Source organism: Nerophis ophidion, linkage group LG07 (assembly GCF_033978795.1).
Source record: "Nerophis ophidion isolate RoL-2023_Sa linkage group LG07, RoL_Noph_v1.0, whole genome shotgun sequence".
Lineage (NCBI taxonomy): Eukaryota > Metazoa > Chordata > Actinopteri > Syngnathiformes > Syngnathidae > Nerophis > Nerophis ophidion.
Window position 1 is genome coordinate 12669241 of NC_084617.1, and position 25955 is coordinate 12695195.

The window sequence follows — 25955 nt, forward strand, 5'->3', positions numbered from 1 at the left end:
TCTTGTTGAAAACGTCGCGGAATGATGACGTGCGCGTGACGTCTGGGGTTGTAGCGGACATAATAGCCCTGCACCACACACGGCTAAAGGTCGTCTCTTTTCATCGCATAATTACACAGTTTTTGGGACATTTGTGTTGCTGAATCTTTTGCAATTTGCTCAATTAATAATGGAGACGTCAAAGAAGAAAGCTGTTGGAGACTGTAAAGAAGAAAGCTGTTGGTGGATTGCAGCTGCCTTTAGCACCGAGACACAGCCGGTGTTTCTTTGTTGTGAAGGTTTAACCCAGAGCGGTCAAGCGAACATGTTTATCTACGTCAACCAGCAAGTTTTTGGATGGGAAAATTGTGATATTAAGTCAGCTCTTACCGGAGACTTCAGTGGGTTAAGGGACCTCCTCCTGTAGCTGTAAAAAGGCATCTGTGATCTTGGCTCCTCCATTGGCTTCTCTTTGAGACACTGACGTTCACCGCAGCCATCCGACTTTCAGGTGTGACTTTAGAATCTCACTTAAACACTATTAACACAATAAGCAGATAAGGGATTTTACAGAATTATCCTAGTAAATGTGTATAATTACATCTGAAACGCTATCACTGCCGTCGCTTTTTCTTTTTTTCTTTTCTTTTTAGTGCTTCACTCTAACTTTCCTCGTCCACGAATCTTTCATCCTCGCTCAAATTAATGGGAAGATTGTTGCTTTCTCGGTCTGAATAGCACTGTGAGGATGTGAGGAGCCCTACAACCCGTGACGTCTGCTACTTCCGGTAAAGGCAAGGCTTTTTTATTGGCGACCAACAGTTGCGAACTTTATCGTCGATGTTCTCTACTAAATCCTTTCAGCAAAAATATGGCAATATCGCGAAATGATTAAGTATTACACATAAAATGGACCTGCTATCCCCGTTTAAATAAGAAAATCTTATTTCAGTAGGCCTTTAACTTTAAATGTGAGTGTAATGTTATCGCCGTAGTTGCTATGCTTTGCTGTCCTGTCACACTCCTTCATGTTACGTTGTGATACAACATAATGTAGCACTTTTCACAATTTAACTTCGAGACAAAAACTCCCCCATGAGGTAGCGACTTGTCCAGGGTGTACCCCGCCTTCTGCCTGAATGCAGCTGGGATAGGCTCCAGTCACCCCCGCGACCCTGAGATGGACAAACGGTAGAAAAATGGATGGATAGAGACAAAAACGTAACCTTTTTGGTCCTTTTTTTAAAGCCACCATACTTCCGGTTTCTGCCAATATGCTAACCTAGCCTGAGGTTGCTGTCAAAATGTGAGTGTAATAATTAAAACTGTAGATTCTGTAGTTCTTAACCTTGTTGGAGGTACCGAACCCCGCCAGTTTCATATGCGCATTCACCGAACCCTTCTTTAGTGAAAAATAAAATGTATTTTTTTCTTAATTCAATCTTGATTTATAAATATTGATCATGAAATGATGTTATTATATTAAATACATTCTAATAAAGGTATATTTTACAAACAGAAAGTTACAAGATTGTGCACATGATCCCATGTTTACATCTCATTGTGCAACATGTGAATGTTTTAGTGGGAACTAAATGCGATATCTGAAAGGGGTACGAATTATTTCCGAAGCAGGACCCCCACCCAGACATACAATACAAGTACACAGCTAATGAAAAAAAATTTTATATAAGAAAAACAATCCCATGGAAATGACTGCTGTCATTTGATTATAATAATAAAACATTTAAGTTGGTATTTAATCATGTTTAGGTAAGGGTGTAACGGTACACAACAATTTCGGTTCGGTACGTACCTCGGTTTAGAGGTCACCGTTTGGTTCATTTTCGGTACAGTAAGAAAACAACAAAATGTAAATTTTGGGGATATTTATTTACCAAATTTGTAAACAATGGCTTCATCCTTTTAACATTGGGAACATTATAATAATTCTACCCACGTTAATCCACATTAAACTGCCTCAAATTGTTGCTTTGATTAAATAAAATGACAAAACCTTTCTTCTACATATAAAAAGTGCAACATTAAACAGTTTCAAGTCAACTCATCATGCTTAATTTATTACAGCATTGGGAAGTCTGTAGTTGACTTTTATTATGCACACACACACATGCACACCCACACACACAAGCACGCACACACACAGCAAAATGAGCTAACGTAACGCTAAAAGCTATTAGCCTTCACCTCAACTATGAGCGAGCTGAGCTGCAGTTTAGGTTTCTAGAAGGTCAACGGGCTCATAGTGATGTTTGTAATAGTTGTGACTGGGAAGTGTTTTTTATAATTTGGGGGGTGTACGATGTCCGCCGTTCACCTGCTAAACACATATCTGCTCATCTCGACGCCGGAGCACTGACTCCATGCTTTCTGAATACGCACTGCTGATTGCTGTTACATCGCTCTGAATACGCACTGCTGATTGGCTGTTACATCGCTCTGAATACGCACTGCTGATTGGCTTTGTATGTAACCAATCAGATGGTTGTGTGGGCGGGATAAAGCTGGGTGCTCACTGCTCAGACAGAGGCAGAAAGCAGAGCAGCTTGTTAAGACTTTAGTTTACAAACTCGTTCGATACACACTCGTACCGAACCGAAACCCCCGTACCGAAATGGTTCAATACAAATACATGTACCGTTACACCCCTAGGTTTAGGACAGGTGTGCTGCTGGTGTGGCCGCAGTGTGCACATCTGACGTCGCTCACCTGTCCTCCACTGAATGCTCAAAGTAGTTTTTGCGTTTGCTCACGCATATGTAAAATTAGAGGGAACATTGTTTGGAGGTATCTCTATGTGGAGGGAGGTGTGGCCAGGGCGCCTGCAGAAGCAAAGGTCACCGCCTCTGTCTATGGTGCGGAGGACGAGCACAATCGGACGAGGGCGGGGCATGTGCTGACGGCGAGAAACAGCTGACAGTGAGCGACCGAGAGCAGGGCGGAGAGAGGATACGGACGTGACTGAAAAGTCACGTTCTGCGGGAGAAAGACTTTGAGAAAATATATGAGCATTAAAAATGTTGTTAAAAACTGCACGCTTGGCTCCTGTGAAGTGTATGTCAGTGGGACCGGTAGGAAGCAACGCCCATACCATAAAATGCGGATAGGGACAAGTTTTTATTTACACGATGAGTCGTGTAAATAAATTTACACAACGTGCCAACTTCACTGGTTTTGGGGTTTGTAAAATGTGTCTACAATATGTCTTCAACACTGATGATTTATAGATTGAAATGACCTCATAAACGTAATTTAAACAAGCAACTTGTACATTCTGGCACATGCAACATCAGTGTGTTGTCTTACTAACTGCAAAGCCAGTCTGTGTGGCTCATCGACACATAACACCATGTTGCATAATACCAACATAAAAAATTAACTCCAACAGGAGTGTGACATCTTAGTTGTCATCACGCAACTCCACGCTCAACTCTCCAGATGTGTCTTTTTCTGGCCGTTTTGTGAGACGGACGTGATAAAAATCTGTAATATTTAAGATTGCCGTCGGCAGGTGCCAAAAGCAACACTCCCCGGTTGGCGTTCCGCACAATCAAAACTTCCTGGCGATAAAGCCCTACGAGCTCAACAGCTTATCTTCCTGTGTTTGCGTTTGTTTGACAGGTCACTATCAACACAGCGTTGATGGACCTTCAATTCCCACGTCTTGTATAATTAGTAAGCCGGAAAGCATGAACATTAAAAGTATTAATAGGTGTTGTTTCAATTTAGCTTAACATGATAGCAGCAAGCCCTACCATGAATTGATTAAACAAGTTGAAAAAAACTTATTCGGGTGTTAACATTTAGTGGTCATTTGTACGGAATATGTACTGTACTGTGCAATCTACTAATAAAAGCTTCAATCAACCAATCAATCAAAGCCTAAACACTGGCAGCATTAAATAGGTCAGTGGTTCTTATAGCGGCCCACTTGGAGTAATAACACAAGATGTAGAGTGCTTCGACTGGTGCAACTTTAATTCTTTTCTCCTTTTCTCCTCACAATTTTGACACCGTGAAAACTATGAAGATGGACAGAAAATACAAATGCCATCGTACCGTATTTCACCAAACAAAGCATAAATCATCTTTTTTTGATTGACTGATTGATTGATTGATACTTTTATTAGTAGATTGCACAGTTCAGTACATATCCCGTACAAATGACCACTAAATGGTAACACCCGAATACGTTTTTCAACTTGTTTAAGTCGGGGTCCACGTTAATCAATTCAATTACATTTTTAAACTTATGAACACATCTTTTTTAGTTAATAAAAATAATGACATTTTTCCATTTGATTTAAATCATGGTGTCAAACTCTGGCCCGCAGGCCAAATTTTGGCCCGCCGTGTAATTTCATTTGGCCCTTGAGACAATATCAAATTAACATTAGAGCTGGCCCGCCGCTGTAACACCGCATTCACCACTAATACTCATACTCGTCAACCCTCCTGATTTTCCCGGGAGACTCCTGAAGTTTAGTGCCCCTCCCGAATTTCTCCCGACTTCCACCCGGACAATAATATTGGGGGCGGGCTGTAAAAGCACTGCCTTTGGCTTTCTCTACATGTCGCGGAATCCGCTTTTCATCCATACAAACAGCGTGCCGGCCCACTCACATAATATATGCGGCTCATACACACACACAAGTGTATACAAGGCATACTTGGTCAGCAGCCATACAGGTCACACTGAGGGTGGCCGTATAAACAACTTTAACACAGTTACAAATATGCGCCACACTGTGAACCCACAGCAAACAAAAATGACAAACACATTTCGGGAGAACATCCGCACCGTAACACAACATAAACACAACCGAACAAATACCCAGAACCCCTTGCATCACTAACTCTTCAGGGACGCTACAATATACACCCCCGCTACCACCAAACCCCGCCCCAACTCAAACCTGCCGCCGAAAAGAGGCATTCAATCTGTATTTTTATTTCATTTGATATGGCATTGATATTTTTTTATTATTATTATTTAAAACTCGATTTTGCATGTCACTATAAAGTTATATAAGCCTTGCTTGGTCAATATTCAATGCAAAACTTGTTTGGGTCCCTATTAAAGGATTAATTTGTTCATTGTAGTTTGTTCATTGTAGTTTGTTGTATTTTGAGTTTGACACCTCTGTTTTAAATTAAATGAACCATTTGTTTTAAATAAATATACTATTAGTCTCCTCCTACCTCCTTCCGTTTCCAAGGGCGCTAAGTTAGCTCAGCTTGTTAGCCTAGCTTCCACACACAGCTCGTAGTGACTCTGCTTAAATGTGACACATAAAGAACACAAACACGAAGCACAATAAAATAACTTTTCACAAATATTCACACAGAACATGACAAATATATCTTTGTCAGCATGTTTACCAGTCCTGGAGTAACGTGAGTATGCTGTTAATGTCAGATGGAACGGCAGCAGGAAGTAAAGCATCAGCAATAAAGGAAGTAAAAGAATAAGTGTGGGCTCTTCAAAATAAAGGCACAAAAAAATCGTAAAATGACAGAACTGCATTTTCTCAAGAACAGAATTTGCTGCCATTTACAGTTCTTAACCTTTTTCCAGTGATGTACTCCCTGTGAACGTTTTTTTTTAAACAAGTACCCCCTAATCAGATCAAAGCATTTTTGGTTGGAAAAAAAGAGATAAAGACGTAAAATACAGCACTAGGTCATCAGTTACTGATTTATTAAATTGTATAACAATTTAAACAAGTGTTCTTTCTTGAACTATTTGGGGAAAAAAAGATATAAAAATAACTAAAAACTTGTTGAAACATAAACAAGTGATTCAATTATAAATACAAATTTCTACACATAGAAGTAATCATCAACTTAAAGTGCCCTCTTTGGGGATTGTAATAGAGATCCATTTGGATTCATGAACTTAATTCTAAACATTTTTTCACAAAAAAATAAATCTTTAACATCAATATTTATGGAACATGTCCACAAAAAAATTTAGCTGTCAACACTGAATATTGCATTGTTGCATTTCTTTTGACATTTTATAAACTTACATTCATATTTTGTTGAGGTATTATTCAATAAATATATTGATAAAGGGTTTTTGAATTGTTGCTATTTTTAGAATATATTTTTTAAATCTCCCGTACCGTTTGGCCTACCTTCAAGTACCCCCAGGGTTACGCGTACCCCAATTTGAGAACCACTGCATTAGGTCCACTGTGTTGGATGGTACTAATACATTGGGTTTAGTGGAGAATTAAGTGAGACACAACAGCGCTCTCTTGTGGGCTACACGAGTATTTTTTATTTATTTTTTATTTTTTTTACCTGAGAATGTTGATTGATTGATTGATTGATTGATTGAAACTTTTATTAGTAGATTGCACAGTTCAGTACATATTCCGTACAATTGACCACTAAATGGTAACACCCGAATACGTTTTTCAACTTGTTTGAGTCGGGGTCCACGTAAATCAATTCATGGTAAATTCATGTCGTGATGTTGATTTGAAAATGTGGCTTAATATAACATTTGGAGGTAAACTACCACGTTTAATAGTTCAATTTATTATTATTATTATTTCTTCGGTCGGTGGTCAAAAATAAACAAACAGTTTTACATTCATAAAATGACAATTTCACAGACCGAAAGGGTTTAGGCGGAAGTTGAGCACTTATTTCACCTAACCCTGTAAACCAGACCTGGGCAAATTAAGGCCCGGGAGCCACATGCGGTACGTTAAGCTTTTCAATCCGGCCTGCCAGACATTCCCAAATATTTTAGTTTTACATCTTTAAAGAAACCCACTACTACCGACCACACAGTCTAAAAGTTTATATATCAATGATGAAATATTAACATTGCAACACATGCCAATAAGACCTTCTTAGTTTACTAAATTGCAATTTTAAATTTCGCGAGGAAGTATCAGCTAAAACGTCACGCATTGTAGTTGACATTTTGGTCCAGCACCGTTCACAGCTATAGGTTGTCTCTTTCATCGTATAATTCCACAGTATTAAGAAAATCTGTGTTGCTGAATCTTTTGCAATTTGTTCAATTAATAATGGAGACGTCAAAGAAGAAAGATGTAGGTGGGAAGCGGTGTATTGCGGCCGCCTTTAGCAACACAAACACAGCCGGTGTTTCCTTGTTTACGTTCCCGAAATATGACGGTGAAGCTTTACTACGGAACAGAGCAGTCAAGCGAACATGGTTCCCTACAACATGTCAACAGGCAGGTTTCGGTGAGAAAATTATGGTAATAAGTCAGCTCTTACCGTAGACATGAGCGGAGAGCTTGCGTCGTTCCTCCTGCACCTGTCAAAGAGGCAGCTGCGGACTCTCTTACCTCCTCCCACCGCCCTTCGGATGCTTCCACCGTGGAGGAAGGGGAAAAAAAAAATCTCAGCCCGGCTGCCTTCGCCTCATCGAGAAACGTGGCTTCCCTCGGAGACACTGCCGGTCACCACACCCGTGGCCACACCCCTCCGACTTTCAGGTTGTACAGGTACGACCATACAAACTCACTAAAACACTAATAACACAATAAGAAGATAAGAGATTTTCCAGAATTAGCCCAGTAAATTTGTCTAATAACATCTGAATCGTTCTGCCGTCTTGTTTTTTTTTTCTCTAGTCCTTCACTCTCACTTTCCTCATCCACGAATCTTTCATCCTCGCTCAAATTAAAGGGGAAATCATCGCTTTCTCGGACCTAATCGCTCTCGCTGCTGGTGGCCATGATTGTAAACAATGTTCAGATGTGAGGAGCTCCACAACCTGTGACGTCACGCGCACATTGTCTGCTACTTCCGGTACAGGCAAGGCTTTTTTATTATCGACCAAAAGTTGCGAACTTTATCGTCGATGTTCTCAAAAATATGGCAATATCGCGAAATGATCAAATATGACACATAGAATGGACCTGCTATCCCCGTTTAAATAAGAAAATCTCATTTCAGTAGGCCTTTAATGCAGATGATTACTTATATGTGTATAAATCTTTATTTATAATTGAATCAGTTGTTTATTTTTCAACAGGTTTTTAGTTATTTTTATATATTTTTTCCAAATAGTTCAAGTCAGACGACTAAAATTTTGCAATATTTTGCACTGTTATACAATTTAATAAATCAGAAACTGATGACATAGTGCTGTATTTTACTTCTTTATTCCTTTTTTTTTTTTTCAACCAAAAATGATTTGCTCTGATTAGGGGGTACTTGAATTTAAAAAAAAAATGTTCACAGGGGGTACATTACTGGAAAAAAAGGTAGGGAACCACTGCTGTAGAGGTATTTGCTCATTCTTGGATACATTGCTACTTTACGTGACATCCCTGAAGGCAACGTTAGCCCAAAATGACCTTCTTCCAGCCGACGGCCTAGAGCAGTGGTTCTCAAATGGGGGTACGCGTACCCCTGGAGGTACTTGAAGGTATGCCAAGGGGTACGTGAGAATTTTTAAAAATATTCTAAAAATAGCAACAATTCAAAAATCTTTTATAAATATATTGATTGAATAATACTTCAACAAAATATGAATGTAAGTTCATAAACTGTGAATAGAAATGCAACAATGCAATATTCAGTGTTGACAGCTAGATTTTTTGTGGACATGTTCCACAAATATTGATGTTAAAGATTAGTTTTTTTGTGAAGAAATGTTTAGAATTAGCCCTGCGATGAGGTGGCGACTTGTCCGGGGTGTACACCGCCTTCCGCCCGATTGTAGCTGAGATAGGTACCAGCGACCCCAGAGGGAATAAGCGGTAGAAAATGAATGGAATTAGAATTAAGTTCATGAATCCAAATGGATCTCTATTACAATGGGGCGGAAGGCGGTGTACACCCTGGACAACTCGCCACCTCATCGCAGGGCCTACTTCTATGTGAAGAAATCTTTGTTTATAATTGAATCATTTGTTTATTTTTCAACAAGTTTTTAGTTATTTCTATATATTTTTTCCAAATACTTCAAGAAAGACGACTAAAAATGAGCAATATTTTTGCAATGTTATACAATTTAATAAATCAGAAACTTCTTTATCTCCTTTTTTTTTTCAACCAAAAATGCTTTGCTCTGATTAGGGGGTACTTGAATTTAAAAAAAAAAATCACAGGGGGTACATTACTGGAAAAAAAAGGTTGAGAACCACTGCTGTAGAGGTATTTGCTCATACTTGGATACGTTGCTACTTTACGTGACGTCCCTGAAGGCAACTTTGGCCCAAAATGACCTTCTTCCAGCCGACAGGGAAATGGCGTCTCTCGCCTCCTAGAGGAAGGTCAGGAGAAGTGTTGTCCAAAGACAACTAGACGCGGTCGAGTCTCTTCCAACTTTTATTTATTTTTATTATTTTTTTCAGTAATCGAAGATGAATAACCGTTTACGTTGTTTTAAACGTTGGCTTTAATGGTAATTTATTCGTCGTAAAACGTCGTTGTCTTTTTTTTTTTTTGGTTTGTTTGTTTTTTGCTATACGTCACGTGCGTCGTGTTGGGGGGGGGGGGGGGGGGGGGTGGCAGTTCCACGCCACGCCACGCCAGTCCCCGAGTGTGCACCATTTAGCCCCTTAAGCCCCGCCCCCTCCCGCTGCATGGCACCTACGTCACTCGCTGCTCGCGCTGCCAGGGACGTGCACGGGCCAAGTGCGCAGCTCCGTGGACGCCCCCGCGACAAGCTTAGCCCACGACAGCCAGCATGGCCGCAGGAGACCGAGGGAACGCGCCGAGCCCCGGCGGCCGTCAGGCGGACACCGTGTCTGCGTCACAGCCGTAGCCCCGCGACCTGCGCTCGATCCACGGGGGTCTTCTAGGACGACGCCAGTAGGTGGATTATAAAGGTATTTCCTGACGTGAAATCTCGTGGATGTGTGTGTGGTGTTGTTGTTTTTTTTTAAAGTGGCGCAGATGTGGATTCTACACGCATTTTAACCCACGCAACTTGACATGAAAGCGGCACTACGCACTTTTCAGTCCCGCTTTACTTGCCCGTGATCGGGGGCACGCCCACCCGCGACCAGCGTGACGTTACACGTATGTTACATGTGCGCACTATTGTGAGCCAATGCAATCCGTACGGGTGCACTATTTGGCATAAGACAGGCGAGGATGATGACCTAGGAGGGATTTTAGGAAGACGTTTAAATGTCCACGCAGGCTTATTTTAAACCTACCCCACCATGACAGTTTTATTTTGCCAACACTGGAGGGCGCTGTTTCCAGGAGTGTTTAAAGGCCTACTGAGATGAGATTTTCTTATTTAAACAGGGATAGCAGGTCTATTCTATGTGTCATACTTGACCATATTTTTGCTGAAAGGATTTAGTAGAGAACATCGACGATAAAGTTCGCAACTTTTGGTCGCTAATAAAAAAGCCTTGCCTGTACCGGAAGTAGCAGACGATGTGCGCGTGACGTCCCGGGTTGTGGAGCTCCTCACATCCTCTCATTGTTTACAATCATGGCCACCAGCAGCGAGAGCGACAATTTCCCCATTAATTTGAGCGAGGATGAAAGATTTGTGGATGAGGAAAGTGAGAGTGAAGGACTAGAAGAAAGAAAAAAAAAAGACGATACAGTGGGAGCGATTCAGATGTTATTAGACACATTTACTAGGATAATTCTGGAAAATCCCTTATCTGCTTATTGTGTTACTAGTGTTGTAGTGAGATTATACTGTCGTACCTGAAAGTCGGAGGGGTGTGGCCACGGGTGTGGTGACCGCCAGTGTCTCTGAGGGAAGCCACGTTTCTCGACGAGGCGAAGCGAAGGCAGCTGGTTGGTCCGGACTGTGTGATAAAGTTCGCAACTTTTGGTGGCTAGTAAAAAAGCCTTGCCTGTACCGGAAGTAGCAGACGATATGCGCGTGACGTCACGGGTTGTGGAGCTCCTCACATTGTTTACAACCATGGCCACCAGCAGCGAGAGCGATTTGGACCGAGAAAGCGACAATTTCTCCATTAATTTGAGCGAGGATGAAAGATTTGTGGATGAGGAAAGTTAGAGTGAATAATAAAGAGGAGAAAAAAAGACAGAGCAGTGGGAGCGATTCATATGTAATTAGACACATTTACTAGGATGATTCTGGAAAATCCCTTATCTGCTTATCGTGTTACTAGTGTTGTAGGGAGATTATACGGTCGTACCTGAAAGTCGGAGGGGTGTGGCCACGGGTGTGGTGACCGCCAGTGTCTCTGAGGGAAGCCACGTTTCTCGACGAGGCGAAGCGAAGGCAGCTGGTCGGTCCGGGCTGTGTGATAAAGTTTGCAACTTTTGGTCGCTAGTAAAAAAGCCTTGCCTGTACCGGAAGTAGCAGACGATATGCGCGTGACGTCACGGGTTCTGGAGCTCCTCACATTGTTTACAACCATGGCCACCAGCAGCGAGAGCTATTCGGACCGAGAAAGCGACGATTTCCCCATTAATTTGAGCGAGGATGAAAGATTTGTGGATGAGGAAAGTGAGAGTGAAGGACTAGAAGAAAGAAAAAAAAAGACGATACAGTGGGAGCGATTCAGATGTTATTAGACACATTTACTAAGATAATTCTGGAAAATCCATTATCTGCTTATTGTGTTACTAGTGTTGTACTGAGATTATACTGTTGTACCTGAAAGTCGGAGGGGTGTGGCCACGGGTGTGGTGACCGCTAGTGTCTCTGAGGAAAAAAACACGTTTCTCGACGAGGCGAAGCGAAGGCAGCTGGTCGGTCCGGGCTGTGTGATAAAGTTCGCAACTTTTGGTCGCTAGTAAAAAAGCCTTGCCTGTACCGGAAGTAGCAGACGATATGCGCGTGACGTCACGGGTTGTGGAGCTCCTCACATTGTTTACAACCATGGCCACCAGCAGCGAGAGCGATTTGGACCGAGAAAGCGACGATTTCTCCATTAATTTGAGCGAGGATGAAAGATTTGTGGATGAGGAAAGTTAGAGTGAATAATAAAGAGGGGGGAAAAAGACAGAGCAGTGGGAGCGATTCAGATGTAATTAGACAAATTTACTAGGATAATTCTGGAAAATCCCTTATCTGCTTGTTGTGTTACCAGTGTTGTAGTGAGATTATACTGTCGTACCTGAAAGTCAGAAAGGTGTGGCCACGGGTGTGGTGACCGCCAGTGTCTCTGAGGGAAGCCACGTTTCTCGACGAGACGAAGCGAAGGCAGCTGGTCGGTCCGGGCTGTGTGATAAAGTTCGCAACTTTTGGTCGCTAGTAAAAAAGCCTTGCCTGTACCACAAGTAGCAGACGATATGCGCGTAGCATCACGAGTTGTGGAGCTCCTCACATTGTTTACAACCATGGCCACCAGCAGCGAGAGCGATTCGGACCGAGAAAGCGACGATTTCTCCATTAATTTGAGCGAGGATGAAAGATTTGTGGATGAGGAAAGTTATAGTGAATAATAAAGAGGGGGGGGGGAAGAGGGGGGGGGGGAAGACAGAGCAGTGGGAGGGATTCAGATGTAATTAGACAAATTTACTAGGATAATTCTGGAAAATCCCTTATCTGCTTATTGTGTTACTAGTGTTGTAGTGAGATTATACTGTCGTACCTGAAAGTCGGAGGGGTGTGGCCACGGGTGTGGTGACCGCCAGTGTCTCTGAGGGAAACCACGTTTCTCGACGAGGCGAAGCGAAGGCAGCTGGTCGGTCCGGGCTGTGTGATAAAGTTCGCAACTTTTGATCGCTAGTAAAAAAGCCTTGCCTGTACCGGAAGTAGCAGACGATATGCGCGTGACGTCACGGGTTGTGGAGCTCCTCACATTATTTACAACCATGGCCACCAGCAGAGAGAGCGATTCGGACCGAGAAAGCGACGATTTCTCCATTAATTTGAGCGAGGATGAAAGATTTGTGGATGAGGAAAGTTAGAGTGAATAATAAAGAGGAGAAAAAAAGACAAGAGTAGTGGGAGCGATTCAGATGTAATTAGACACATTTACTAGGATAATTCTGGAGAATCCCTTATCTGCTTATTTTGTTACTAGTGTTGTAGTGAGATTACACTGTCGTACCTGAAAGTCAGAAAGGTGTGGCCACAGGTGTGGTGACCGCCGGTGTCTCTGAGGGAAGCCACGTTTCTCAACGAGGCGAAGCGAAGGCAGTTGGTCGGTCCGGACTGTGTGATAAAGTTCGCAACTTTTGGTCGCTAGTAAAAAAGCCTTGCCTGTACCGGAAGTAGCAGACAATATGCGCGTGACGTCACGGGTTGTGGAGCTCCTCACATTGTTTACAACCATGGCCACCAGCAGCGAGAGCGATTCGGACCGAGAAAGCGACAATTTCTCCATTAATTTGAGCGAGGATGAAAGATTTGTGGATGAGGAAAGTTAGAGTGAATAATAAAGAGGAGAAAAAAAGACAGAGGAGTGGGAGCGATTCAGATGTTATTGGACACATTTATTAGGATAATTCTGGAAAATCCCTAATCTGCTTATTGTATTACTAGGGTTGTAGTGAGACTATACTGTTGTACCTAAAAGTCGGAGGGGTGTGGCCACTGGTGTGGTGACCGCCAGTGTCTCTGAGGGAAGCCACGTTTCTCGACGAGGCGAAGCGAAAGCAGCTGGTCGGTCCAGGCTGTGCCTTTTTCCCCCTCCTCCACGGTGGAAGCATTCCACGTTCGGGGGCCGCCGGTCGGAGGAGGCAAGACAGTCCGCAGCTGCCTCTTTGACAGGTGCACGATGAACGACGCAAGCTCCGCTCATGTCTACGGTAAGAGCCGACTTATTACCACAACTTTCTCACCGAAACCTGTCGGTTGACATGCGGTCAGGAACCATGTTCGCTTGACCGCTCTGTTCTATAGTAAAGCTTCGCCTTCGGGAATGTAAACAATGAAACACCGGCTGCGTTTGTGTTGCTAAAGGCGGCCGCAATACACCGCTTCACACCTACATCTTTCTTCTTTGACGTCTCCATTATTAATTGAACAAATTGCAAAAGATTCAGCAACACAGATGTCCAGAATACTGTGGAATTATGCGATTAAAGCAGACTACTTATAGCTGGGATCGGGCTGGAAAAAAATGTCCGCTACAACCCGAGACGTCACGCGCACGTGTCATCATACCGCGACGTTTTCAACAGGACACTTCGCGGGAAATTGAAAATTGCAATTTAGTAAACTAAAAGGGCCGTATTGGTATGTGTTGCAATGTTGATATTCATCATTGATATATAAACTATCAGACTGCGTGGTCGGTAGTAGTGGGTTTCAGTAGGCCTTTAACCCACGCAACTTGACCTGAAAGCGGTCAACACTGGAGGGCGCTGTTTCCAGGAGTGTTTAAAAAAAAGTGGGAGGAGGAGTTTGCAGTCAGTGCAATAGGTAGGTCTGGGACATCCATGCATTTTCTACCGCTTATTCCCTTTGGGGTCATGGGGGACGCTGGTGCCTATCTCAGCTACAATCAGGCGGAAGGCGGCGTACACCCAGGACAAGTCGCCACCTCACCCCAGGGCCAACACAGATAGACAGACAACAGTCACACTCACATTCACACAATGAACTATGGAGACGTCAAAGAAGAAAGATGTAGGTGGGAAGCGGTGAATTGCGGCCGCCTTTAGCAACACAAAAACAGCCGGTGTTTCATTGTTGACATTTGGCTCTTAACGTAGACATGAGCGGGGAGTTTGCGTCGTTCCTCCTGCAGCTTGCCTCCTCCCACCGGCCGCCACCGACTGTCGGATGCTTACTCCATGGAGGGGAAAAGAAAAAAAATCTCAGCCCGGCTGCCTTGCCTCGTCGAGAAACGTGCCTTCCCTCGGAGACACTGGCGGTCACCACACCCCTTCGACTTTCAGGTACGACCATATAATCTCACTAAAACACTAGTAACACAGTAAGCAGAAAAGGGATTTTCCAGAATTATCCTAGTAAATGTGTCTAATAACATCTGAATCGCTCCCACTGCAATCGCCTTTTTTTTTTCTTCTAGTCCTTCACTCTAAATTTCCTCATCCACGAATCTGTCATCCTCGCTCAAATTAAAGGGGAAATTGTCGTTTTCTCGGTCTGAATCGCTCTAGCTGCTGCTGGCCATGATTGTAAACAATGTGAGGATGTGAGGAGCTCCACAACCCGTGACGTCACGCGCACATCGTCTGCTACTTCCGGTACAGGCAAGGCTTTTTTATGAGCGACCAAAAGTTGCGAACTTTATCGTCGATGTTCTCTACTAAATCCTTTCAGCAAAAATATGGCAATATCGCAAAATGATCAAGTATGACACATAGAATGGACCTGCTATCCCCGTTTGAATAAGAAAATCTCATTTCAGTAGGCCTTTCATGCAGTGGTCCCCCCAACCACTGGTCTGTGATGCATTTGCTGCCTTGCCACACAGAGACATTAAATAATGTATAACTTATAATTTATAAAATAATTTCTCCTACTTAACTTTGGCCAGTCCCACTAGACCAGGGGTCGGCAACCCAAAATGTTGAAAGAGCCGTATTGGACCAAATATCCCCAAAAAAATATGCCTGGAACCGCAAAAAATGACATAAGTGTGTATATCAGCTATGATAGCCTACTATCAAAATGACTGTCGCAGGCTGACACAAATCTTCGTTGACAGAAATGTTGAAATATAATATTTATTCTACACATTTTTACAGAATTGGAAAACATTAGTAAACAGAGGCTTCTTAGAGGATGAGATTGTTTAGATATTACTGGCTTAGAATGGCCAAAAGTCCAAGTTAAAGAAAATGCTGGGCTGTCTTCTTCGAATGGATTTAAAACGATCCACGCAAGCTGGGTACTGTTTGCTGTGGTCTGGAACAACATGGCACACAAACAACTATCAGACATGCAGCCAAAAAAGTTCTATTTTGGTTTCATCTGACCACATGACATTCTCCCAATCCTCTGCAGTATCATCCATGTATCCATGTTGTTATAAACTCAACTCGTCGTGTTAGGAGGAAGAAGAATACTGAGTTGCATCCCAAGAACACCACACCTACTGTGGAGCATGGGGGTGGAAACATCATGCTTTGGGGCTGTTTTAATTCTAAGGGGACAGGACGATTGATCCGTGTTAAAGGGGAACATTATCACCAGACCTATGTAAGCATCAATATATACCTTGATGGTGCAGAAAAAAGACCATATATTTTTTTAACCGATTCCCGAACTCTAAATGGGTGAATTTTGGCGAATTAAACGCCTTTCTGTTTATCGCTCTTTTTGCGATGACGTCAGAACGTGACGTCTCGGAGGTAATACAGCCGCCATTTTAATTTTCAACACATTGCAAACTTTGGGTCTCAGCTCTGTTATTTTCCGTTTTTTCGACTATTTTTTGGAACCTTGGAGACATCATGCCTCGTCAGTGTGTTGTCGGAGGGTGTAACAACACTAACAGGGAGGGATTCAAGTTGCACCACTGGCTCAAAGATGCGAAAGTGTCTGCCACCAGACCCCCATTGAATGTGCCAGAGTGTCTCCACATTTTACCGGCGATGACAGACATGGCACAGAGATGTATGGATAACCTGCAGAAGCATTTACAACTATAAAGTCCACAAATTCACAAAGGTGAGTTTTGTTGATGTTGACTGCCAGCTAATCGATGCTAAGATGCTACGCTAATCGACGCTAACATGCTATTTACCGGCGGTGCTAAAGCAGACATGGCACAGAGATGTATGGATAACCTGCAGATGCATTTGCAACTATATTACGTTTCCTTCCACCCACATTTAATGCGAAAAAAACACTTACCAATCGACGGATTTAAGTTGCTCCAGTGTCACAAGATGCGAAAGTCCTGATCGTTTGGTCCGCACATTTTACCGGCGATGCTAACGCAGCTATTCGGCCATGCTATGGCTATGAATAGCGTCAATAGCTATTTGCTCAATAGCTTCAGTTTCTTCTTTAATACTTTCATACTCCAACCATCTGTTTCAATACATGCGTAATCTGTTGAATCGCTTAAACCGCTGAAATCCGAGTCTGAATCTGAGCTAATGTCGCTATATCTTGCTGTGGTATTCGCCATTGTTTGTTTACATTGGCAGCACTGTATGACGTCGAAAATCAAGCACTTTAAAGGTTTTTTTTAAGGAATATTCCGGGACCGGTAAAATTTTGAAAAAAACTTCAAAAAATACAACAAGCCACTGGGAACTGATTTTTTATTGTTTTTAACCCTTTTTAAATTGTGATAATGTACTTTTTGGTATAAACTCAACTCGTCGTGTTAGGAGGAAGAAAAATACTGAGTTGCATGTCATGAACACTATACCTACTGTGAAGCATGGGGGTGGAAACATCATGCTTTGGGGCTGTTTTTCTGCTAAGGGGACAAGACGATTGATCCGTGTTAAGGAAAGAATGAATGGGGCCATGTATCATGAGATTTGGAGCCAAAACCTCCTTCCATCAGGGAGAGCTTTGAATGGTTGACCAAATCCTTATTTTCCACCATAATTTACAAATAAATTCCTTAAAATTCCTACAATGTGAATTCTTGGATTTTTTTTTCACATTCTGTCTCTCACAGTTGAAGTGTACCTATGATGAAAATTACAGACCTCTGTCCTCATTTTAAGTGGGAGAACTTGCACAATCGGTGGCTGACTAAATACTTTTTTGCCCCACTGTATATCGGTATCGGTAATTAAGAGTTGGGACAATATCGGAATATCGGTTATCGGCAAAAAAAGCCATTATCGGACATCCCTAGTAAAGAGACCTCATAAGACATGGATGTCAAACTCTGGCCCGCGGGCCAAAGTTGGCCCGCCGTGTAATTTCATTTGGCCCTTGAGGCAATACCAAACTAACATTAGAGCTGGCCTGCCGGTATTATACACCGCATTCACGGCTAATACTCATACTTGCCAGCCCTCCCAATTTTCCTGAGAGACTCCCGAAGTTCAGTGCCCCTCCCGACAATCTCCCGGGGAAACCATTCTCCCGAATTTCTCCCGAATTTCTCCCCATTTCCACCCGGACAACAATATTAGGGGCGTGCCTCTAAGGAATTGCTTTTAACGTCCTCTACAACCTGTCGTCACGTCCGCATTCCCCACATACAAACAGCGTGCCGGTCAAGCCAAATAATAGATGCGTCTTGTACACACACACACACACAAGTGAATGCAAGGCATACTTGGTCAACAGCCACACAGGTCACACTGAGGGTGGCCATATAAACAACTTTAACACTGTTACAAATATGCGCCACACTGTGAACTCACACCAAACAAGAATGACAAACACATTTCGGGAGAACATCCGCACCGTAACAGAACATAAACAAATACTCCGGGACGCCACAATATACACCACCCGCTACCACCAAACCCCGCCCACCTCATTGTTATTTTGTTTTCAAATTTATTAGCCTGTGGAAAAAGTTGATGTTGATATTTACCTCAGAAAGTTGCAAATAGAAAAGAGGCATTTAAATGTTTTATTTAAATTTTATTTAATATACCATTGACGTTTTTTCATTTGTTTTTTGAAAGTTGATTTTGCACTACAACGTCATATAAACGTTGCTTGTTCCATATTCAGTTTTAAAGCAAATCAGTGTAGCAAACTTGAGCAATAATGAACGTTTTATTCATGCACTTGCTACTTCAAGGCTTGAATGTTTGATTCATTATTGTTATTTTATTTTCAAATGTATTATTAGCCTGTGGAAACATTTATTTTGATATTTACCTCAAGTGAATGCATGGCATACTTGATCAACAGCCATAAGGGTCACACTGAGGGTGGCCGTATAAACAACGTTAACACTTTTACAAATATGCGCCACACTGTGAAGCCACACCAAACAAGAATGACAAACACATTTCGGGAGAACATCCGCACCGTAGCACAACATAAACTCAACAGAAGAAATACCCAGAACCCTTTGCAGCACTAACTCTCCCAGGACTCTACAATATACACCCCCGCTACCACCACACCCCGCTGCCCCAATTTTTATTTACATTTTATTTAAAATGCCATTGATATTTTTTAATATTATTATTATTTGAAACTCGATTTTGCATGTCACTAAAAATTTATATAACCCTTGCTTGTTTAATATTCAATGCAAAACTTGTTTGGGTCCCTATTGAAAGGTTCATTTGTTCAACCTTGGCCCGCGGCTTTGTTCAGTTTTACATTTTGGCCCACTCTGTATTTGAGTTTGACACCCCTGTCATAAGAGGACCTCATAATCCACAAGGGTTGATACGGCAATAGCAGGTCAGATGGATAAGAAGGCACAAGACTTTAAAAGCGGACAGAAAATATTGCAGTTTTACTAGCGTCCAGTTGTGCCTAATATTCTGACCCACGTGTAAGGTGACCTCAGGTCTTGAATCAAGCAAGACTCCCTTTTTATCGTTTTCACAATTACTTCATCACAGTCTCTTGTCTTATTTATTTGCTTTATTTACACAGCCATGGAAGTAACCGACGCAGCATCACCCACCACCACCACCACCCAGAAAGCTCCGCCTCCCTGTCACGGCGGCCACTCCCACGGTCTCCTGGAGTGGCGTCGGCGGGTCCGGTCGGAGTACATGCGCCTTCGCCAGTTGAAGCGCTTTAAGAAAGCCGAGCAGGTCAAGGTGGGCTTAGAACACAATTTTGTTTTAAAGGGACATCCTTTTGAAGTGTTGGGAAATGTTGCTGCTTTCCAGGGCGTCTTTGTGGCCAACCGGCAAAAGATTGAGGAGCAGACCAACGTCCTGAATGAAGAATGGTCCAAGCTCAGGATCCAGTCCGTCCCCTTGTCGACTTCGAGTGGACCTACGGCAATTAAGAAGGTAGACTGGAGGACAGGACCACGCTGCTAGTCGAAGATGTTCTATATGAGATGAGCACTCTGCTGTTTTATTGTACCTTGTGCAAAAAGGCTAGTCAAAGATCCTCTATAAAACAGGAGCCCTTTTGAGTACGTACTGCAAAAACTCTAGTCACAGATCCTCTCAATGACAGGAGCACTCTGTTGTTGTTGTTTTTGGAACCTTCTGCAAAAAGATACTCTATGTTAGTGGTCCCCAACCACCGGGCCGCAGAATAATTTTTTATTCATTTTTATTTAAAAAAAAAAAAAAAAAATTATAAAATGTGAATTATATTTATATAGCGCTTTTCTCTAGTGACTCAAAGCGCTTTACATAGTGAAACCCATTATCTAAGTTACATTCAAACCAGTGTGGGTGGCACTGGGAGCAGGTGGGTAAAGTGTCTTGCCCAAGGACACGACGGCAGTGACTAGGATGGCGGAAGCGGGAATCGAACCTGCAACCCTCAAGTTGCTGGCACGGCCACTCTACCAACCGAGCCATACCGCCCGGTATAGCTCAACATAAAAAACACAATATACACTTACAATTAGTGCACCAACCACAAAAACGTCCCTTTTTCATGACAAAGAAAAAAAAAAAAAAAAGGATTGATTATCTACACAGGTGTGTTACTATTCTGTGTGATGATAACCATAGAATTACCAAATGGAACGTTAATGCGACATATGAAAGGGTCTGACTGCTCAGTACAACATGAGCATTACAGTTCAATAAAAACTTCCATAGCAACTAAAAACCAATCGACTTACCAAAAGCCACTTGGTGTCAGTGTTGCGCTAAACCATGGGTGTCAAACTCTGGCCCGCGGGCCAAAATCGGCCCGCCGTGTAATTTAATTTGGCCCTTGAGGCAATATCAAGTTAACATTAGAGTTGGCCTGCCGGTACTATAAAGGCACTGCCTTTAGCGTTGTCTACAATGATACACGCGACTTGTACATACACTTAAGTGAATGCCACGCATACTTGCGCAACAGCCATACAGGTCAGACTGAGGGTGGCCGTATAAACAAATTTAACACTGTTACAAATATGCGCCCAACTGTGAACCCACACCATACAAGAATGACTAACACATTTCGGGAGAACATCTGCACCGTAACACAACATAAACACAACAGAACAAATACCCAGAACCACTTGCAGCACTGACTACCACCAAAACCCGCCCCCCACCACCAACCCCACCCATCTCATTATTATTTTATTTTAAGATTCATTAGCCTGTGGAAAAATGTAATGTTGATATTTACCTCAGAAGGCTGCAAATAGAAAAGAGGCGTTAAATGTTTTATTTAAATTGTATTTTTTTGACCATTCTTTTTTTTTTTGTTCCATATTCATTGTTCAAGCAAATCAGTGTAGCAAACTGAGCAATAATTAACAATTTGGTCATGCACTTTCTCTTTTTACCTCAAGGCTTGAATGTTTGATTCATTCATTATTGTTATTTTATTTTCAAATGTATTATTAGCCTGTGGACAAAGTTTATTTTGATATTTACCTCAGAAGGCTGCAAATAGAAAAGAGGCACTCAATTTTTATTTAGATTTTATTTGATATGCCATAGATATTTTTTAATTATTATTATTATTTGAAACTCGATTTTGCATGTCACTATAAAGTTACATAAGCCTTGCTTGTTCAATATTCAATGCAAAACTTGTTTGGGTCCCTATTAAAAGGTTAATTTGTTCAACCCTTGGCCCGCGGATTTGTTTAGTTTAAAATTTTGGCCCACTCTGTATTTGACTTTGACACCACTGCTCTAAACCATGGGTGTCAAACTCTGGCATGCGGGCCAAATTTGGCCCGCCATGTAATTTAATTTGTCCCTTGAGGCAATATCAAATTAAACATTAGAGCTGGCCCGCCGGTATTATACAGCGGTGATGCCGCTCTAACACCGCTAATCCTCATACTTGCCAACCCTCCCGAGACTCCCGAAGTTCAGTGCTCCTCCCGAAAATCTCCCGGGGGAACCATTCTCCCAAATTTCTCTCGATTTCCACCCTGACAACAAAATTGGTGGCGTGTTTTAATGGCACTTCCTATAGCGTTCTCTACAACCTTGCATCACGTCCTCTTTTCCTACATACATACATTGTGCCGTCCTTAGTCACACAATATAAGCGGATTTTACACACACATAAGTCAATGCAAGGCATGCTTGATCAGGTCACACTCAAGGTGGCTGAATAAACAACTTTAACGCTGTTACAAATATGCGCCACACTGTGAAGCCACACCAAACAAGAATGACGAACACATTTCGGCAGAACATCCGCACCGTAACACGACATAAACACAACAGAACAAATACCCCGAACCCCTTGCAGCACTAACACTTTTGGGACGCTACAATATATAATTTGATATGCCATTGATATTTTTTAATTATTATTATTATGTTTATTTGAAACTCTATTTTGCATGTCACTATAAAGTTATATAAGCCTTGCTTTTTCAATATTCAATGCAAAACTTGTTTAGGTCCCTATTAAAAGGTGAATTTGTTCAACCTTGGCCCGCGGCTTTGTTCAGTTTAAAAAATTTTCCCACTCCGTATTGGAGTTTGACACCCCTGCTCTAAACATATTCAAAGGATGAGTACTTTTTTTTTATTTTAGTTGTATTTGATATAGTGAAGTGAATTATATTTAAATAGCGCTTTTTCTCTAGTGACTCAAAGCGCTTTACATAGTGAAACCCAATATCTAAGTTACATTTAAACCAGTGTGGGTGGCACTGGGAGCAGGTGGGTAAAGTGTCTTGCCCAAGGACACAACGGCAGTGACAAGGATGGCGGAAGCTGGTTTCGAACCTGCAACCCTCAAGTTGCTGGCACGGCCGCTCTACCAACCGATATATACCGCCCCATAACTGACATGTGGCCCTCAAATCACTTAATTCAAGTGCCCTGACTACATTGATTATCTACACAGGTGTGTTACTATTCTGTGTGATGATAACCATAGAATTACAAAAAGGAACGTTAATGCGACATATGAAAGGGTCTGACTGCTCAGTACAACATGAGCATTACAGTTCAATAATAACTGCTATAGCAACTAAAAACCAATCGACTTACCAAAAGCCACTTGGTGTCACTGTTGCTCTAAACCATGGGTGTCAAACTCAAATACAGAGTGGGACAAAATTTTAAACGGAACAAAGCCGCGGGCCAAGGTTGAACAAATTAACCTTTTAATAGGGACCCAAACAAGTTTTACATTAAATATTGAACAAGCAAGGCTTGTATAACTTTAGTGACATGCAAAATCCAGTTTCAAATAATAATAATAATAATAATTAAAAGAATATCAATGGCATATCAAATAAAATTTAAATAAACATTTTATCTCTTCTTTTCTATTTGCAATCTTCTGAGGTAGATATCAAATTTTTTCAACAGGCTAATAATAAATTTGAAAATAAAATAACAATAATGAATGAACCAAACATTCAAGCCTTGAAGTAGCAAGAGAAAATGCGTGAATAAAACGTTAATTATTGGTCAGTTTGCTGGAAGTTTCCCGGAAGAGTTAGTGCTGGAAGGGTTTCTGGGTATTTGTTCTGTTGTGTTACGGTGCGGATGTTCACCCGAAAAGTGTTTGTCATTATTGTTTGGTGTGGGTTCACAGTGTGGCGCATAATTGTAACAGTGCTAAAGTTGTTTATACGGCCACCCTCAGTGTGACCTGTATGGCTGTTGACCAAGTATGCCTTGCATTCACTTGTGCGTGTGGGTTTGTGTGTTTGTGTGTGTGTGTGTGTGTGTAAAAGCCACAAATATTATGTGACACGCTGTTAGTATGGAGGAAAAGTGGAAGTGACGACAGGTTGTAGAGAACGCTAAAGGCAGTGCCTTAAATGCACGCTCCCAATATAGTTGTCCAGGTGGAAATCGGTAGAAATTCGGGAGAATGGTTGCCCCGGGAGATTTTCAGCAGGGGCACAGAACCTCGGGAGTCTATCGGGAAAATTAGGAGGGTTGGCAAGTATGAGTATTAGCGGTGTTACAGCGGCACCGACGCTGTATATTACCGGCGGGCCAGCTCTAATGCTAAATTGATATTGCCTCAAGGGCCAAATTAAATTACACGGCGGGCCAGATTTGGCCCACGGGCCAGAGTTTGACACCCATGCTCTAAACATATTCAAAGGATGAGTACTTTTTCTTTATTTTAGTTGTATTTGATATACCGAATGACAGTAGATATGCGGTTAGAAGAGCTTCTATTATGGCCAGAGTTTGACCCGGGGAAGAGATTAAAACACTTTTAATCCAGTAAAAATGAGCATTTTATATGTTGTTGTGGTGCAAATTAACATTTTGTCTACTTTTTGTCGTTTTTTTTTTTTTTTTTTTAAGAAATGCTTGCCCTTTTTTCCCCCCAGATGTGCACCGTGGAGTCTGGCTTCCCAGGATTCAAAGTTCAAGCCGTCGCCATGAAGGCTTTGTCCACTGTGGCGGCCATCCCCTTCATGTACTCCTGGTCGCCTCTGCAGCACAACTTTATGGTAAATAAAACGCACAACTGCAGTCAAGGGCCATAGCATTAGGTACACTGAAGTGATCTCCAATACAAAACGGAAAAAATGTTGTATATTTTTGTCATAAAAGGTTGCATGAGTGTCATTTACCAACAATTCCACTAGTTTGCAGTACTCCCAATTGTGCCTTGATACAATTTTTGCTGTATTGAAATACATGAGAAAAATGCTGCAGCTGCCCAGTGGGATACATGCTGGTGCTTTCTAACATACATTTTGTTAAAAAAAACATTATTTTGATAAAACTGTTGCATTGGGCTTGTGCAGGGGTTCCTAATGTCTTGGCCTTGTGAGTGTTTAGGCAAGTTTATTTAGTTTAGTTTAGTTTATTCTTCTTCTTCAGTCAATGGTCAACAAAATAAACAAACAGTTGTACATTCATAGATTGAAAATGAAATTTATAGAGCACTATTCGTACACCTGAGGATTTAAAAGTGCTTTACAGAAAATTACAAAAAGGCAAACATATAAAATAATCATACAAATAATTAGAATTCAAAATAAAATGATAAAATACTTTCAGTTGTAATGCACAATTAAATACAATTATTTTCAACCTGGATTCAAACATTGCCGACATTGAGGTCCGTCCCACATCTTCTGAAATACTATTCCAAATGTTAGGAGCATAAAACTGAAGCACAGCCTCACCAGCAAGAGCTGCATATGGTTCATAAGGTTTTAACATGTCAAAAATGTATTTTGGCACACTATGAAAATACTTTTGTACCGAGAGAGCCGTTTTAAAGTCTATTCTCTGAGCAACAAGAAAAGCTAGTGCATTGTTTAGGTATATCCTGGTTCTAGTCCGGACTCTAGCAGCAGCATTCTGGATGTGCTGCAGCCACTTTACAGCTCGTTTAGAGAGCTCCAGTGGTAGGGAGCAAGAGAGCCGCTTTAAAGTCTATTCTCCGGGCAACAAGAAAAGCCAGTGCAGTGCTTAGGTATATCCTGGTTCTAGTCCGGACTCTAGCAGCAGCATTCTGGATGTGCTGCAGCCACTTTACAGCTCGTTTAGAGAGCTCCAGTGGTAGGGAGCAAGAGAGCCGCTTTAAAGTCTATTCTCCGGGCAACAAGAAAAGCCAGTGCAGTGCTTAGGAATATCCTGGTTCTAGTCCGGACTCTAGCAGCAGCATTCTGGATGTACTGCAGCCACTTTACAGCTCGCTTAGAGAGCTCCAGTGGTAGGGCCATAACAGTGTTTTTCAACCTTTTTTTCAGCCAAGGCACATGTTTTTCATTAAAAAAAAATCCAGAGGCACCCCACCATCAGAAATCATAAAAAAAAAATTACTCGGTAGCCAATATTGACAGTAAAAAGTCGTTGAATATGACTTACAACCATAACCAAGCATGCATCACTATAGCTCTTGTCTCAAAGTAGGTGTACTGTCACGCCCTGTCCCATCACGTCGTGACTTATTTTGAGTTTTTGGGTGTTTTCCTGTTTTAGTTCTCGTCTTGCGTTCCTATTTTGGTGGCTTTTCCTGTTTTGTTGGTATTTTCCTGTTGCAGTTTCATGCTATTCCCCGCACCTGCTTTTTTTAAGCAATCAAGAATATTTAAGTTGTTGCC

General features: G+C 42.0%; 1 protein-coding gene and 1 long non-coding RNA gene across 5 annotated transcripts in view; one reads left to right on the forward strand and one right to left on the reverse strand.

Moving 5' to 3' along the window:
* Positions 1–227: 227 nt before the first annotated feature.
* Positions 228–5478, reverse strand: LOC133555898 (uncharacterized). 2 transcript variants are annotated; one of them, XR_009807418.1, is made up of 3 exons: positions 5383–5478; positions 5203–5275; positions 228–517 (listed from the first exon to the last, which is right to left on the reverse strand). It is a non-coding gene; the product is annotated as an uncharacterized LOC133555898 (long non-coding RNA). The 2 variants fall into 2 exon arrangements; XR_009807419.1 differs by having other exon boundaries at positions 5203–5278; positions 5383–5426.
* Positions 5479–9516: 4038 nt separating this feature from the next.
* Positions 9517–25955, forward strand: part of ezh1 (enhancer of zeste 1 polycomb repressive complex 2 subunit) — a 105560-nt gene continuing 89121 nt past the window's right edge. For 2 of the 3 annotated variants that reach the window (XR_009807417.1, XM_061905358.1), the window contains exons 1-4: positions 9517–9830; positions 19412–19581; positions 19654–19779; positions 24225–24347. Coding sequence is in view for 2 of the 3 variants with exons in the window: in XM_061905358.1 (XP_061761342.1) it covers positions 19414–19581; positions 19654–19779; positions 24225–24347 (417 nt within the window). In the remaining variant the exon portion in view is untranslated. The remainder of the gene's footprint in view (positions 9831–19411; positions 19582–19653; positions 19780–24224; positions 24348–25955) is intronic. The other variant, XM_061905357.1, reaches the window with a different exon arrangement.